Source organism: Felis catus, chromosome E2 (genome assembly GCF_018350175.1).
Source record: "Felis catus isolate Fca126 chromosome E2, F.catus_Fca126_mat1.0, whole genome shotgun sequence".
Classification (NCBI taxonomy): domain Eukaryota; kingdom Metazoa; phylum Chordata; class Mammalia; order Carnivora; family Felidae; genus Felis; species Felis catus.
Genome location: NC_058382.1, coordinates 14,706,466 through 14,722,828, shown reverse-complemented (window position 1 = coordinate 14,722,828; position 16,363 = coordinate 14,706,466). Strand labels below are relative to the sequence as shown.

At 46.8% G+C, this 16,363-nt stretch overlaps 1 protein-coding gene across 2 annotated transcripts in view; it reads left to right on the top strand.

Annotated features, from left to right (window-relative positions):
- The window catches only part of SAMD4B (sterile alpha motif domain containing 4B), a 38,623-nt gene that overhangs the window by 5,286 nt on the left and 16,974 nt on the right, over nt 1-16,363 (top strand). For both annotated transcript variants that reach the window (XM_045046881.1, XM_023245402.2), the window contains exon 2: nt 8,518-8,920. In XM_045046881.1, the coding sequence (XP_044902816.1) occupies nt 8,725-8,920 (196 nt within the window). In that variant the 5' untranslated portion in view covers nt 8,518-8,724. The remainder of the gene's footprint in view (nt 1-8,517; nt 8,921-16,363) is intronic.

Here is a 16,363-nt window from a genome sequence, read left to right as displayed (position 1 = left end):
CAGCAACCTTACGCTTTAATCCTACCTCAACACCCTTAGTGGAAAGAGAACTCTTTCCCGAAAGCCCCCGTTTGAAAACAATTTCTTCCCTGAATAAGTGTGAAATACTAACAGAAGATCCTCAGGGACATGTTTGGAGTTCTGTACCCTGGAATTAATTCTCTTGCTAACTGAGGTTGCTGTGATTCCATCCCATGAGCTTTCTGATATTGGTGGCCGTTCGTTCCCCTCCTTGCTTGTTCTCTAGCCTCAATCATTCTCCAGTCTGTGATCGTTTGGATCCAGAGAGAGTTTATGGCTAATCCCATCCAACCAGACTTTCCTTTGGGATCTCACTGAGAGAGAGAGACAGGGAAGAGGTGACTGGCCAGGTTTGGTGATAGCCTCAGGGTAGGGTAATGGAATCCAGGAGTAGTGGTATTCAATCCTGTACCTCAGCTTTGGGTTTTCAGGACTCTGAACTTTGAGAGAGTTAAGTAAATTACTTTGGGTAAAGTTTTGTTTTGTTTTATTTTAGTGTAAATTTGTTGAATACAGTCTGATTGAGAGCAAGTTACAGAACAACAGTATATAGAGTATGCAAGTCTCAACTCCAGCAGTTAAACAATTTATGGAGGCACTTTTTAAGGTTCTGGACATAGAGCAGTGACTGAAACAGTCAAGGTCTTGGAACTCATGGCCCTTACCTTCTGAAGGGGGTGGGTGGAGAGGACATACAAAAGAAATCAGTGATACATGCTATGAAGGAATTAAAACAATAGTATGGAAGAGAGGGTCCCTGTGGCCACTATACTCAAGGTCAGAATTGGCCTCTGAGGAGGTGACAATCGAGACTGATAACCTGAAAGATGTGAAGGCACCAAGTTGTGGGATGATCTTGGAGTAAGGCATTTTAATCTAAACATTGTTTTAGGTGGAGAAAGGACTGCTGCAAGGTGGAAAATTTTTTCACAGATATTTTATTCAGGATGTGCTATGTGCCAGGTGCTAGGTTAGGAATTGAAAATGTAATGGGGCGCCTGGGTGGCTCAGTCAGTTGAGCATCTGACTCTTGATTTCAGCTCAGGTCATGATCCCAAGATCATGGGATTGAGCTCCGGGCCCCACGCTGAGCATGGAACCTGCTTGGGATTCTCTCCCTCTCACCCCTCCTCATGTGCTCTCTCTTTTTTTCTCTAAAATAAAATAAAAAAAAAAAATTTTAAATATATGGCAGTGAATAATACAGTCACAGTCTTTCCTTCCCCCATGGATCTTACAATCTAAGCGTTTCTGGAAGAGCTGCAGCCTTTGATTTCAGTGTTTCAGACCAAAGGCTCTTTACTGGGGAGATGAAGAAGATTGGGGCACACGGGAATCCAGATTTAATTGAAGACAGGGAACCAGCCATGTGATGATCTGGGGAAGAACTTCAGGTAGAGCGGTTAACAAGGGCAGAAGCCCTGAGATGTGTTCAAGGAACAACAAGGAGACAAGTGTGAGGGAGAGGGGACAGAGGCTAGATCATGTAGGGCCTTGTAGGCCATGGTAAGGAATTTATATTTTCACTTAAGAGACTTGGGAAGCTGTTAAAGGGTTTTTAATTTTTTTTTAATGTTTATTTATTTTTGACAGAGAGAGAGAGAGAGACAGAGCATGAGTGGGGGAGGGGCAGAGAGAGAGGGAGACACAGAATCCGAAGCAGGCTCCAGGCTCTGAGCTGTCAGCACAGAGCCCGACGCGGGGCTCGAACTCACAGACTGCGAGATCATGACCTGAGCCTAAGTCAGACGCTCAACCAACTGAGCCACCCAGGCACCCCTGTTAAAGGGTTTTTAAAGCAAGACAGTGACATGATTGGATTTTTTTTGTTTTTGTTTTTTGGGTTTTTTTGTTTGTTTAAGAATGTTCACTGGTTTCTGCAAGGAGAACAAGGGTAAGAATGGAAGCAGGAGGTGGATTAGGAGGCATTACATTGGTCCAGATGAGAAAGGATAGTGACTTGAATATGGTGATGGTAGTAAAAAATAAGAGAAATAGATATGTTTGGTGTATAGAGAAAACAGGACTTGATGGGATTGGTGACAAGATGATGATAGTAGCTAACAAGTCTATGAAAGTAGGTAGTGTTATTAAAACCATTTTACAAATGAAAACAGACACAGCGTGGTGAAATCATTTGCCCAAAGTTACACAGGTAGTAAGTGGTAGGATTCTGTTTCCAACCCAGACAGTCTGGTCGCAGAGCCACTTGAGTTTTGGGAAAGAAAAAGGATAGCATGTTTAGCCAACGTTAAGAAAAAAGAATTATCGAGACCAGATGACTAGATTGTATGGAAGAAAAAGGAGTCAAAGATGACTTAAGAAATTCTTTGTTGTCCACAGAGAGATGATAGTTCAATCTATAGGAGTTGATTACATCCAAGTGAGAGGATACAAGTATAGAGAAAGGGAAAAGCTAAAGATAGAGTTTTAGTGGGGAAGGGTCAACACCTGTAAGCGTGGGATGAGTGAAAGGGAGCAATACATGGGGGCAAGGGGAGAGGGAACCAGCTTCTGTACTCCAGGGTTTCCCACAGCTTCCTAGGCTATGCTCATCTTCCAGGAGGCCCCCCTGACTTCTCCACTCCTCTCCCTCCCTTCCCCAGGACTGTTCGTACAAAAGCCTCATTCTTAGCTGAGGCAATAGTATGCATATTTTGTGTACATACTTCAGGAGTTTCTGAAAATAATGGTTAGTTTTTACAAAAGAGAAGTTGAGCTCCCTTGGCATCTGACATTCTCTTGTTCTTGCTCAGGTCAGGATGGTGAGTTAACCTTAGGTAACTAACCTTAGGTAACTGCAGCGTGTGCTGTAGAAGGGCTAGGAATGGCTAGGAAGGCTAATAGAACCCCCTTATTCATCCAGAGATGTTGGCATTAATGGGTGTACCTGTTACCCAACTTTTCTAGGCAATGGAAGGGAATTTACAGGAGGCTATAATATTCTTAGGAACAAGCAAGGGTTCTAAAACCAGACTGTTTGACCTTGAAAATCTCAGCTTAGCTGTGTGTAGGCTTGGACAAGTGACTTAACCTTTTCTGTGTGTCAGTTTCTTCATTTGTAAAATGAGAATAGTGTTATACATGTATATGTGCATATGTGCGTGTAATATATGCGTATGTCACATATATGTGTAAGGTATAGTGTATGTATTATTTTCAGAATTAAATGAACTCACCCACAGAAAGCTGTTAGCATAGGGCCTGGCACATGACACGATATATGGTATATGAAGACATGCCAAGCATCATGGTAGGTATTTTTACGTACATTGTTCCACTTCATTCTTATAACCAGCCTCACTGAGGAAGAAACTGAGTTACCTGCCAGAGGTCAACACAGCAAGTAAGTGTCAGCAGGAGAGCCCCGTTTTCAGCTACATCTGACTCCACAGTGCTGGTACCAAGTGAGGAGAGCTGGCTCCAAGTGAGGAGAGCTGGCTCCAGAGGCACCTCCTATCTGTGGGCTGCTTCTTGTTTGAAGCCAATGAAGGGAGCCTAGTGAGTAATTTTTCCTAAAACCTCTTAGCCAATTTTGGCTTTATTTTCCACCCTCCAGGATTGGTAGATGCTTCCACAGAAGCTTACTTGGTCCCTTAGAGAGCAAATATGGCAGCAGTAAGTTGGGCTGTTTGAGAACTTTTCCGATGGAATTCCCCTCTAGTGTCTTTCCTCAAAGGCAGGGAGTCATTTTTTTGTCGCACAATGACAAAGAGATCAGAGCAGTGGTGAATTCTGTTTTTGTATGGGAGCAGTCAAGGCTCTTCCAACTTCAAGTGATAGAAACACAAATTGGCATCAGCCCAAAAGGAATTTATTGGTCCATATAACTGAAAAGTCTGGAGTGAGGTGGCTTCAGTCTGACTAGGTTGGATCCAGATCTTCAGATGTGAACAGGTCTCCCTCTTTGTCCCCTCATCTCTTGACTCTGCTTTCATCTGTGTTGGCTTCATTCGGAGGCAGACTCTCACTGAGGTAGCCGAAGGGGCAGCCAGTAACATCAGGAGATATATAATCTCAGCAACCCTAATGGAGAACTTCTTTTCCTCAATGGTTCCAGCAGAAGTCCAGTGAAGACTTTCCTTGACCAGTGGACTTGCCATGTCTACTTCTGGAGCCAAGGAAGACAGTTAATTTTCCAAAGGGAACTCAGGGGCTGGTATCAGAAGATGGGCATGGATGGTTGGCAGCAGATCCACCAAAATCCATCACAGTGTAAGGTGCCTTGGAATAGTCAGCGTGATGCCTCTTTCCTGGCCCATGTCACTAACCAAGGTCTCCCCTTCTCATTGCTGCCAACCACCCAGGAAAAGAGGTAGCCGGGGACCTCTGGCCCTTTGACGGAAGAAGCCATATCACTCTCCTCTCTAGTCACCATCCAGAACAAATACCCAACATCCTTCTCCTGTCCTAAAAGCAACTGTTTGTTTCTCTGAAGCCCCCAGTGTTTACTGAGGACTGTCACAGCCATTGTTGGGCACTAGATCCTCTCTGCCAGTCATGTTCCCTGAACAACTGGGCAGCTTGAAGGTATAAACCAGAGAGGCCTGAGGGAAGGACAGTTCACAGACTTCTGGTCTTTTCCCAGTGTGTGTCCCATCTGGTCCAAGGACTGCAGGCCACGTGCTTTGTTTGTTCCTCATGGTGGTTCACTGTTGCTGTTTTAATGTGAATTAGTTTCCAATATTTAAAAATAGGGGAAATTTTATTTAAAAGTCCAGATTTCCCGTTCCCCTTAAAAAAAAAAAAATCTAAAACCTAACAACACTGGACCCACATTCCCACATGGCAGCAGTTGATTAGAGCTAAAATCACGACTTCTCCCTTTAGATAGGGTATGTGCTTTCTAACTCACCATAGTCCTCACCAGCCTGCTTCATTCAAAACCTGGACTTAATAAGTGTCATATTTGAGACCCCGCTCTGTCCCAAACCTTTGCTTATAGCATTTGGCTTGGGAGAAGATTCTGGTCGTCAGCTTATTTGGGAGGCACAGTGCTGTTACTTTGGAAAACTAACCACCCAGAAAAAGTTTATGGGAAAGAGTGTGCACAACTTTGGTCTCTTTGTGGATTTGGTCATCTTTTTGCCGTACATGTTGTTGGCATATCAAACCTCTCGTCACAAATGTTCTGTCTGAAATAGTAACATGTCCTTCTATCCTACGAGTTGCCACCCAGTGAAGGAATCCCTCCCACTCCCAAGGGATGTTCATGTAGCCTCCACTTGACCACTTCCAGCAGCCAGGGAGCTATTACCTCCTCACGTGGCAGCCAGTTCCATTCTTGGATAGATATATTATTTTAAAATTCTTCCTTATGTTAAGGCAGATGCTGTCTCCTTAGGGCTGAAATCCACAAAATGTTGGAGGTAGGAAGAGAAACTGATTTTTCAGGCATGTGAACTACCACTCATCCATCCTGCATCCAGGGCAAACATTGATAATCAGTCACAGTATTCTTTCTCACTGAGCCAGATAGTAGAATGCAGCCTTAAAAAATTTTTTTTTTAATTCTTTAAAAATTATGGAAGTAATACGTGTTTACTTGCAACTAGTGAAGTGCTACAAAGTTACATAAAGAGACTGTTAATAATTCCTCCTCTCCGAGGTAAACCAATGCGAACGGCCTAGGGTGTGTCTTTATACACATTTCTCTATACACATACACATGTAGATATAATGAGGTGTGTAAGGATTTTTGTATGGCTTTTTCTTTTTATGAAAATGGCATTGTATTGTATGTATTACCATGGAGCTTATGATCAGCCCTGCAGGTTGGTGGTGAAAGATCAAACACTATATATAGATGTAAACATGCTATGTTTTTTGTATGCTATCAGAATCAAGCATGTTTTTAATAGCTACGTAATATCTCTTTGTATGAGGTGTGCCCCAACTGATTAATCCTTGCCCTTTGATGGATACTCCTGTTGCTTCATTTCTTCTGGATCCTTCACACCATAGTGTCCCAACCAGCCACTACCAGTCGTTGGGAGTTAGCCTGTGAGGTAAAACCCATTTGTCGTGTCTGATCCAGTCTGACTCCTTATCTTACACATTGTAGAGAAGCGAAGCGGACTAGCTCCAGGTCAAAGTGAATCAGTGTCTAGGGCAAGACTAGAACTGAATTTTCTTGACTCTCAACATTTCCCGTGTCCCCTCTCACTTAGAGCCATCCACCCTGGTTCTCCTCTGGAGCAAAAGAACAAATCTAATTCCTCTCCTGTGTGCTACCCCTTCAGATATTCAAAGTCAGCTATATCATTCCTTCTAAGTCTTCTCTTCCACCGGGGAAATTTCCTCAGTGCCTTCAAACTTTTCTTAGGACAGAGTTTCCAAGTCTGTTTCCCATCCTATGGGCCATTCCTTCTGTCATCTTCTCCGGGGCTGTAGAAATCCCAATTGTGGCTTCCATGCTCACCTTATTTATTCATTCTTTCAGCAAATACATACTGAAAACCGTCTGTATGCCAGTCACCATTCTGGGTACTGGGTAACCATATAGCTTGCTTTTTGGTGGAAAGAGAAATAACAAACATAAATAATATCTGAGGGTGTCAAATTATATAGAAGAAATAGCCTAAATAGTGTGACAGACCCCTTAAATCCGATAGTCAGGGAATCTCTCTCTGAGGAAGTAACATTGAGCTGAGACCTGAGTGACAAGTAGGGGCCAACCATAAATAGGTCTGAAGAAAGAGTTCTAGTGAATAGAAAACTTGTACCAGATGAAATTGGAGAGGCCACAGGAGTCTTGAGGGACCTGTAGACCAAGATCCATTCAGTTTTAGTTTAGGTTTAGTTTAGGAAATCATTGGAGGATTTTAAGCCAGGAGCAACATTTGATTCCTTTTTAAAGATGTCTTGGCGTGCCTGGGTGTCTCAGTCTGTTAAGCATCCAACTCTTGATTTCAGCTCAGATCACGATCTCACAGTTTGTGAGATCGAGCCCCGCATTGGACTCTGTCCTGAGGGAGCCTAGGGAGCCTAGCCTGCCTGGGATTCTCTCTCTCCCTTTCTCTCAGCCCCTACTCTGCACATGCATGCTCACTCTCTCTTTCCATCTCTCTCTCTCAAAATAAATTTAAAAAAATAAAAAATAATAAAAAGATTTCTGGGGCACCTGGCTGGCTCAGTTGGAAGAGCGTGCAACTCGATCTCACAGTCTTGAGTTCAAGCCCCGCATTGGGTGTAGAGATTAATCAGAAAAGTAAATAAACTTAAAAAGATTTCATTTTCCCCTACACTTGCCCTTATATGCAAAGGGATTGACATCTGGGTCAGTTTGCTTTGTTCAGGTGTCCCAGAGAGGATCTGCCAGGTGAGTCATAGCCATTGTCAGATGCACCTCACAGCGCTCTTCAGCAAGAGGATGGGAGTTCAGGGAGGTGGCAAGACATGAGCCCAGCAAGTTCAGTGGGTCTTTGTGTGGAGTTCTCAGTCCGTGGAGCCAAATGTGGTTTGGGGATAGAGCCAAGGCACTGGTTGTGGGACAGACCAGGAAATGCGAGTAGAGACCTGGAGCTCGAGACACTTAAAAAAAGGCTTCGGAGTAGTGTCCAGAAATCAGTCAACTGAAGAATAGGCCTGTTGTCTGCCCAGTTAACACAGCTCCTGTGTAGTTCCCATCCAAGAGAGGAATTTGGACACTTTCTAGCTTGGGAGTTTTTTACTTTGGATGTGACCCTTCTCAAGTTGGCATCCTCCGTGCTCTTAGGAGTCTGGATGACAGGCATCTTTGGAAGCCAGGGGACTTGGGTCAGGGTAGCCTTCAGAGGAATGAAGAAGAGGTCTGGGGGAGACTCACCTCAGAGCAGAGATGAGTGGGATCTTAGAGATCAGAGCTGCACCTTTTCCAGAGTGGCAGAGCTGGGTTGAAGGAGGTAAGATTCCCCCAAATCTTTGAAAAAGCCTTTGTCCATGCCCCTACCCTTGGGCACCTAGGCAGTTACTGATCACTTAGCTATCTGCATACTCGAGATCTCCACTGAGGTCACCACCCACTCACATCCTAGCTTTTTGAGTCTTAGATTGACATACATAAACTCCATGGAGTCCTCTTAGCAGGTGAGCAATCACTCTTTCCCACTCTCAGAAGAGGTAGGTCAGGGCATGTGCTGGGGGTCACATGTCACATAAGGCCAGGTTTCCATTAATTCAGATCTTTCCCTGTAGTGTGCAGCCTCTCCTATTTCCCATTGCTGGAAAATCCTACCAACTTAATTCTGCTTCCTTTGGCCCTTTGATAGCTAGGACTGAGGGGCAACCTCTTCTCCTTAGTCTTGCTGAGTCCCAATCAGGTGTTTTTTCTACATCTGGAGATTGGTGGGAAAGTTGGTTTAGTGTCTGGTGTTGGTTTCCTCTTTCTCCCAGGAGCTCAGCAGAGCAGACACCCTAGGAGAGGAAGGCATAAAGCCTCCTTACCCTCTCAACCTGCATTCACCAGGCCAGTTCCAGCCCTTTCATTCTGTCTGACCACCTTCCTTCCTTTTCTAGGAGCCTGGAGAGGTGTGGCTGGACCAAGACCTCCCCCGATGTGAGCAGGTTTCCTCCTCCCCCCACCGCCCGTTGCCACCACGCCAGGGAACGTCCTCAAGCCCTGGCCCTCAGGGGAGAGGTAACAGGAGCTCTGAGCCGAGACCATGTGACGGCGCTGGCCCTCGCCACCGCCGTCCCCCCCACCCTGGCCCCAGGCCCGGCACCATGATGTTCCGCGACCAGGTGGGCATCCTCGCTGGCTGGTTCAAGGGCTGGAATGAGTGTGAGCAGACGGTGGCCCTGCTGTCACTTCTGAAGCGGGTCACTCGCACCCAGGCCCGGTTCCTGCAGCTCTGCCTGGAGCACTCGCTGGCGGACTGCAATGACATCCACCTGCTAGAGTCGGAGGCCAACAGTGCTGGTGAGTCTCCACCCCGGAACAGGAGCAGATATCGGAGGGCTGAGGAGGCCCACCCCACAATGTGCTGAGAAATGTGGGTTCTCAGCTTGTTGGTGGAGGGGGAGTCCCTGACCTCCCAAGTCATCATCATTGGTGTCCTGGGGCTTTGTTGCCAGATATCCTCAGGCATGAAATGAGGGGCTACTGGCGGATGGCAGTGCAAACTGGAAACAACCTATAGCAGAGGAAGAGCTATGTAGGGTGGCTTGTCTGGGCGACTGAGAGGAAGGGACTAAGGTCATTACTTACGAAAGGGGATTGGAAGCTGAACAAATAAGTCATTTCTCAAGCTCTGGGACACCAGAGCTAGGAGAGAATTTTAGAAATTCACAAGTAATCTTAAACTGTTCTGTAGGCACAAAGGTAGGTTGGACTTAAGGCATAAATAGCTTCAAGAGAATTTTGAATTTAGGTATAGTCCGTATCAGTTCCCTAAGCACTCAGTAGAGTGTGTACCAGGAGCCTGGTGAGCCAGGCTTCTCTAGAACTCTCTCAGGGGCCCCAGTCATAGATAGGAGTCAGGCCAGAGAACCCTCTCAGGACACACTGCTGAAGCCATTCTGGCCTCTAGGCTTCCACAGGGCGGGATGGAGAGCTGTTGACCTCAGTGATGGGTGAGAGAGATGGAGGCCAGAGAAGAGGACATTTCGTGCGTACTTGAAGCTAACTGGAAAGGGGACCCAGGGGCTCCGTGTCAGTGCATCCAAACCCTTCCCACCTTCTCCCCCATAATAATAGCTCACGTTAAGCCCTTAGGACACACCAAGTACTGGCTGTACTTATATACTAACTTGGAAAGCAGTGTTTTTTAGTGGCTCTAGGGTCAGACTGTCTAGGGTTAGATCCCAGGTCTGTCATTTGCAATATAACAAAGTAACTTTCTGAGCCTTGGTTTCTTCCTCTCTAAAACCAAGATAGTAACTATGCTTACATTTTAGGGTCGTTGTGAGCTTTGAGAACAGTGCCTGGCATGTAGTAAACACTCAGTAAATGTCAGTTGTTTTTATTGTGAATAACTCATTTAGTCCTCACAACAACCCCATGAAATTGGTACTGTTATTTTCCCCATTTCATAGGTAAGGAAATCCCCACGGGCTTCTAGGAGCCACAGAGTTGCCTGGCTTCCCTCATCTCCCCAGGCCCACTGCCTTCGTAACAATCCCCTTTATTTTTCCGAATATTTACGTATAAGTCAGAGAAGCACCATGGTTATAGGGTGAGGTGGCTCCTCGGGCCAGGACTCACACCGGCTTTAAGTCCCAGTTCTGGCAGACAGTGAGAGCAAGAATCTAGCAAGACTACAGCAGGCTCAGAGCTCAGCAGCTTCACACCCCTCCACACCAGGGAGGGCTCATCTCTGCTCTGACATCGGTGGCAGGAGTTCTTGGTTGTGGTATGGCTGTGCCCCCAAGTAGGGCTCCTGTGGGGCAGGCCATTTTCTTATGCGGCTTTGTCACACTTCCCTACCACCCCATCCTGTGAAGGCAGTTGGATGAGCACTAAGTACCAGTCTTGTCTGTATCTCAGAATCACCAGTGGTGTTTATTCTATTTATTAGAGCATGTTAATTTTTGCATTTGTTTTCAAAACTTGTAAAATCAAACCCTATGAAAAGTAAAAAGTGAGATCTCCTCCCTTCCATACTTCCATCTTCCCAATTGGTGTATGTTTTGTGAGAGATTCTGTGATGTATGAGTATGCACATAGTCTCCCTTCAGCTTTTTCATTATTTTGATCATTTGTTTAAAATGTTTTAATGTTTTATTTATTTTTGAGAGAGAGAGAGTACGAGTTTGGGAGGGGCAGAAAGAGAGGGACACACAGAATCCGAAGCAGGCTTCCAGGCTCTTAGCTGTCAGCACAGAGCCTGACATGGGGGCTCGAACCCATGAGCCTGAAGATCATGACCTGAGCTGAAGTTGGATGCTTAACTGACTGAGCCACCCAGGCACCCCTGTTTTGATCTTTTTTTTTTTTTAAGTTTATTTAGTTATTTATTTTGAGAGAGAAAGAGCATGTGTAAGGGAAGGGGCAGAGAGAGGGAGAGGGAGAGGGAGAGGGAGAGGGACAGGGACAGGGAGAATCCTAAGCAGGCTCCACGCTGTCAGCGCAAAGCCCTGAAACCAAGAGTTGGCTGCCTAACCAGCTGAGCCACCCAGGCGCCCAGATCATTTTAATATATAGAGTAGAACACTGTGCATATTAACCAGTTTCATTTAACAGTGTAACTTGAAGATCGTTTCATATTCAGCACACATGTATATGCCTCATTGTTAATGGCTGCGTAATAGGAAGAATAGGTATTTATAGAGGCCTATCTGGGTATCAAACAGTTCTTTACGTTTATTACTCATTTAGTCTTCACAACAGCTCTGTAAGGTAGTCTTACTGTTCCCTCATTTTATAGATGAGTAGACTGAGGTCTGGAGAGGTTTAGTGACAAGGAGACTGAGGTCTGGAGAGGTTTAGTGACTTGCCCTGGGTCATACCACTGGTCACAAGTGGAACTGGAATTTGACTTTAGAGCTCTTGCTCCTGACCAGTAGGCTCTACTTTATGGTCTGTTTGGTCTCGCTCATGCAAACAGTGCTGCGATGAGTACCCTTTAAGCATCTCTAAGATAAATTCCTAGACTTCTGTGGAACTGCTAGTTTGAAGTGATGTGGATGTAAAAGATTCCTGGTTACCACATCGCCTTAAAAAGACACGGCACCCTTTATACCAAGAACCTGATGCTCATCCCAGATGGTTTGCACTGGGATTTGGGGGTAATGCCTAGCCAGGGTTGAGAATTGATGTGGAACGAATTCACTGATGAATGAAAATAGGAATCAAGGTCTTCAGCCGCAGCCCCAGGTTAGATGGCAAGAATATATAACAAGCTGGTACTTAGATGGAGAGGTAGGGAACACTTAGAATGAGAGAAGGAGGGCTATGGTGTATATCAGAGTCAGCAGGAAACCTGCCAGGACTGGAGCAGAGCATGACTAGAGAGAGAAGTGGTCACAGAGGCAAATTCTACAGACCGTTAAATGACTCTTAATGGACATGGGGACTCTGGGGCACCTGGGTGGCTCAGTCGGTTGAGCATCTGACTTCAGCTCAGGTCATGATCTTGGAGTTTCTGAGTTCAGGCCCCACATTGGGCTCACTGGTGTCAGCACAGAGCCTGCTTTGGGTCCTCTGCCCACCTCTCTTTGCCCCTGCCCTGCTTGCGTGCACACTTGCCTGCTCTCTCTCAAAAATAAATAAACACTAAAATAATAATAATAATAATAATAATAATAATAATAATAATAATAATAGACATGGGGGCTCCAAGACTAAGGAGGCCTGTGTCTCCTGTCTCGGTCCCTCCCTCAAGTAGAACAGCCCCCTTGCCTTATTTGTGAAGGAAGTAGCTTCTTCCTGGGCCTAGAGGCCTACCTTGTGGGAGGAACTGTGCATCCTCTGACTTTATCTCTTCCCTTGTTTGTTATGGGCTTCCCATTCCCTTGTGTTTCCCAAACTTGCGTCATTGTCCACATCACCTGGTGGGAGGGAAGTGACTCTTAAAATCCAGCCTCCCCACCGCCCCAACCCTGACCCAACCCCTGAAATCAGAATCCTGAGGGGATGGGCCTGGGAACACGTATCCAAGTTCTTCTGCTGACTAGACAGTTTGAGAGATGATGCTCTGCTGGATGATTCATTTGTTACAGGACATGAGAATAGGGATCAGAACATCCAGGAGTTCTAGATCCAACTCTGCCACTAAAACCTCTTGTGCATTGGACCAGTTCCACCCCTCTTGAGCCTGAGGATCCATAACTCTCCAAGTGCCTCTTGGGCTCTGAAATAATGTACCAAAGAAGGTAGAGCCACAGCCAAGCATATAACTTTGGGGGCTCAGCACATTTTTCTAAAGGAATAGCTCTTAATATTTTATGAGATGGGGGGTGCCTGGGTGACTCAGTCAGTTGAGTGTTCCAACTCTTGATTTTGGCTCAGGTCATGATCCCAGGGTTGTGGGATCGAGCCCTGTGTCAGGCTCCGCACTTAGTGTACAGCCTGATTAAGATTCTCTTTCTCTCTCTCTGCCCCCTCCCCTGTGCTCACTCTCTTTTGAAAAAAAAAGTGGGGGAGGGGCGGAGGGAGGAAGGAAGGAAAGAAAGAAATGGGCAGATAGGAGACCTGGTGGCTAGTTCGATAAGCATCTGACTCTGGATTTCGGCTCAGGTTATGATCTCACAGTTTGTGTGATTGAGGCTTGCATCAGGCTCTGCGCTGACAGCACAGCACGGAGCCTACTTGGGATTCTCTCTCTCTCTCTGCCCCTCTCCTGCTCATTGCATGTCGCACACTCTTTCTCTCCCTCCCTCTCAAATAAAATAAACTTAAAAAAAAAAAAAAAAAGGCAGGGAGTACAGACGGCTTGATCTAGGCGAGTCCCAACCCTGGCTTCATGTCAGAATCACTCAGGGACTCTATAAAAATAATCTGAGGCCTGGGTCCTATCCCCAGCGAGTCTAATATTTTTTAAGCTCCCTAGTTGGCTCTTGCGTGCATCCAGTGGAGAACCACTTGTCTTGATACTGACGCTGATGCTGGGTGGGCCCAGGAAGGTGGTGACCTGCTGGGAGTGGGGAGTTGGGGCTGTAGAAGGGGAATCTGGTCTGGGCTCTTCCTCTCAAGCAGTTGGGAGGGTTTAAGGAAGTCCCCCAAACCCAGGCAGCCAGCATTGGTTTCATAGAAGCAGAATCTGAAACAATACCCAGGAACAGAAAAGCAATACCCTAAGGGTCTGTGGAACAGGAAGGAGAGGCCCCAGGTTTCCCCTTGTTGTCATCCCGGTTGCTTCTCCCAATGCCGTCTTCCCTGCCTGTGTGGAGCTGTAACAGTAATGCTAGTCCTCTCTTTCCTCCTGATGCTGACTTGGACCAAAAGAATAGAGCCAGGGAAGCTGAAATCCCCTTCCCTCCCAGGTCCTTCAGCTTCCTAGGCCACATTTCCTGCATTTCTTTCCTCCTCCTGTCCTCTGAGTCAGAGTCCCTGTATCCAGCAGGTTTAAGCTCCTCCCTATCTGGCTTACTGAATCTGGGTGGGGAAACTGAGGTCAGGAGGGGGCCGTGGCTGAATGAGTCACCAGAGCTCAACTCTCATGCCTCCACCCTCCCTTTCAAGCTCTACTGACACAGTTCATCAAACAAAAATGTGAGCCCCCTGGCCCTCCCCCATGTTTGTGTGAGCTGGGGTGAGATAGAGAAGGGCATGTTTGCAGCCAAACCCCAGCCCCTGTGACTAGTGCCTGAGGCTGCCACGATTATTGCAACAGCCCAGCACGTAAAAATGGATTTGCTCTGTGGCAGTCTCCAAGATATATTTGGCTCCTATGATTTGCCAGGACCCAGGGTCATGACCTATTTAGCTCTGGTCACCTGGCCAAGGAGGGTACTCATGCACAGTGTCTCTGGTCCTCTCCGTGCCTGCAGAATCTGGGTTTGCAGCTTGGTGAGAAGCAGCCATTGGCATCATGGCATTCCCAGCCCCTTCCCCCATCCGCCCACCTCCAGAATTTCATCATTGCTTGTTGTACGTCTAGCTCAGAGGAACCAGAGATATGTCTGTTTTTGGTAAATAACTGCACGAAATCCCCCACCCCTGTTGGGAATCTTAAGGGAGAGTCCCAGATGTGCCCTCCCATATTACTTGCTCCCCACAGCCCTGAAACAGCGTGGGCTCTAGATCTTCAACCAAAAGCAATGATAATAACATTTAAAATGACAGGAGTACTTAACACATGTCAGGTGCTTTGCATGATTGTCTCATTGAACCTTTACAACAACCCTGTGACATAGTGGCTTTTACTACCCCCACCGTACAGAAAAGGAGACCAGGCTCCGAGAGGTTAAAGGACTGGCCCACAAATATGTTGACCTAGCTCATAGAAGCAGAGGTAGATTTTGAATCCAGGCAAGTTTGCCTGTTGAACTTGTGCCCTTACTCAGTATACTCTGCTAGGATATGAAACAGGGTCACCTGAGGTCAGGGGATCCTCGAGAGGGCACGCTATATACACATAGACACCACTACCTTCTAGGAGACCATCTGGGTTCAATTCTGCAGGTATTCATTGGGCCCCCGCTGTGCCCCAACTCTGGGCCAGACTTTTCTGATCTGAGCAGGAAACGAAGTTTCATCCCCACCCGTCATCTGCAGCCCCAGCTGGGCTCACCCCAAGGGGCCTGAGGCTGCGCAAATTCCTTGGACCAGATCCAGTGCTCACTGATGCTTCCCAGTCATGGGAGGCCCGCCCTCCCCACCACACCGCTACACAGACACATGAGCACACATTTCCCCAGGGTCAGCCTCCAGTCGTCCAAAACCACTCTCTCCTTTCTCCATGGTAGAACAAGGTCCTTCATTGAGCCCAACCCTTGGGGCTGTTCTGTCACGTCCCCTGGCAGTACCAGAGGAGAAGCTGTGTCCCTTAGCCCTGGGGTCCTGGCAGTATCCTGGGGTGGGGGAGGGACTAGACAAGGCTTCTCTCTGTCCCAGATGCCTCTGGCTACTCTGTAAGGCCTAAACAACAGCGATTGAGAACATCAGGGTAGGGCTGGAAGGAGTAGGCTGACTGTTGGAGGAGAAGGGAGAAAAACACCAATCACTGAGTCATACTGAGTGCTTACTGTGGGCAGACTCTGTCAGGTGCTTTACATGCACTGTCTCCCTAAATCCTCTCAGCAGACCTGTAATCCCTCCTTTCCAGAGGAGGAAGTGTATTGCCCAGGCAACTGCATAACACAGCTGGGATATAAGTCTTTGACTTTCTGTCCCTAATCTTCATCACGCTATTTCTCCTCATCAAGAGCCAAAAACTCAGGGATTAAGCCAGGGGAATGGGGTACCAGGGTATTCATTCCTATATGATCTAGTGCCATGTGGAGGTGGGGGGGTGGGAAAGGTGAAGGCTTCCTCAAGTCAGGAAGGCCTGTCCCACCTTGGAAACATCCTTAGATATGGAGATGACCTAAGAGACAGCCTTGTAGTCATGGGAAGCTGGTTCAACAAGGTTTCCTAGCCTTGAGTGGTAGGTCCTGCATGAGATCAGGAAAGCCAAGGATGCGGAGGGGGAAGGGGGTGGAGAACAAGAGATTTGGCATTGAAGAACTAGTATAGTGTTGTTGGTAAATGTTCCTCCCAATTCTAGAAGCTGACAGACCTGGGCTCAGGTCTTGGCTCTGTCTGTTTGAGAAAGTGATTCCACCTCCTGAAATTTAGTCCCTCATCCATAAGATGGCAGTGTTTTTTGTTTGTTTGTTTAATGTTTATTTATATTTGAGAGAAAGAGCATGAGCAGGGGAGGGGCAGAGAGAGAGAGGGAGACTAGACTCTGAAGCAGGCTCTAGGCTCTGAGCTGTCAGC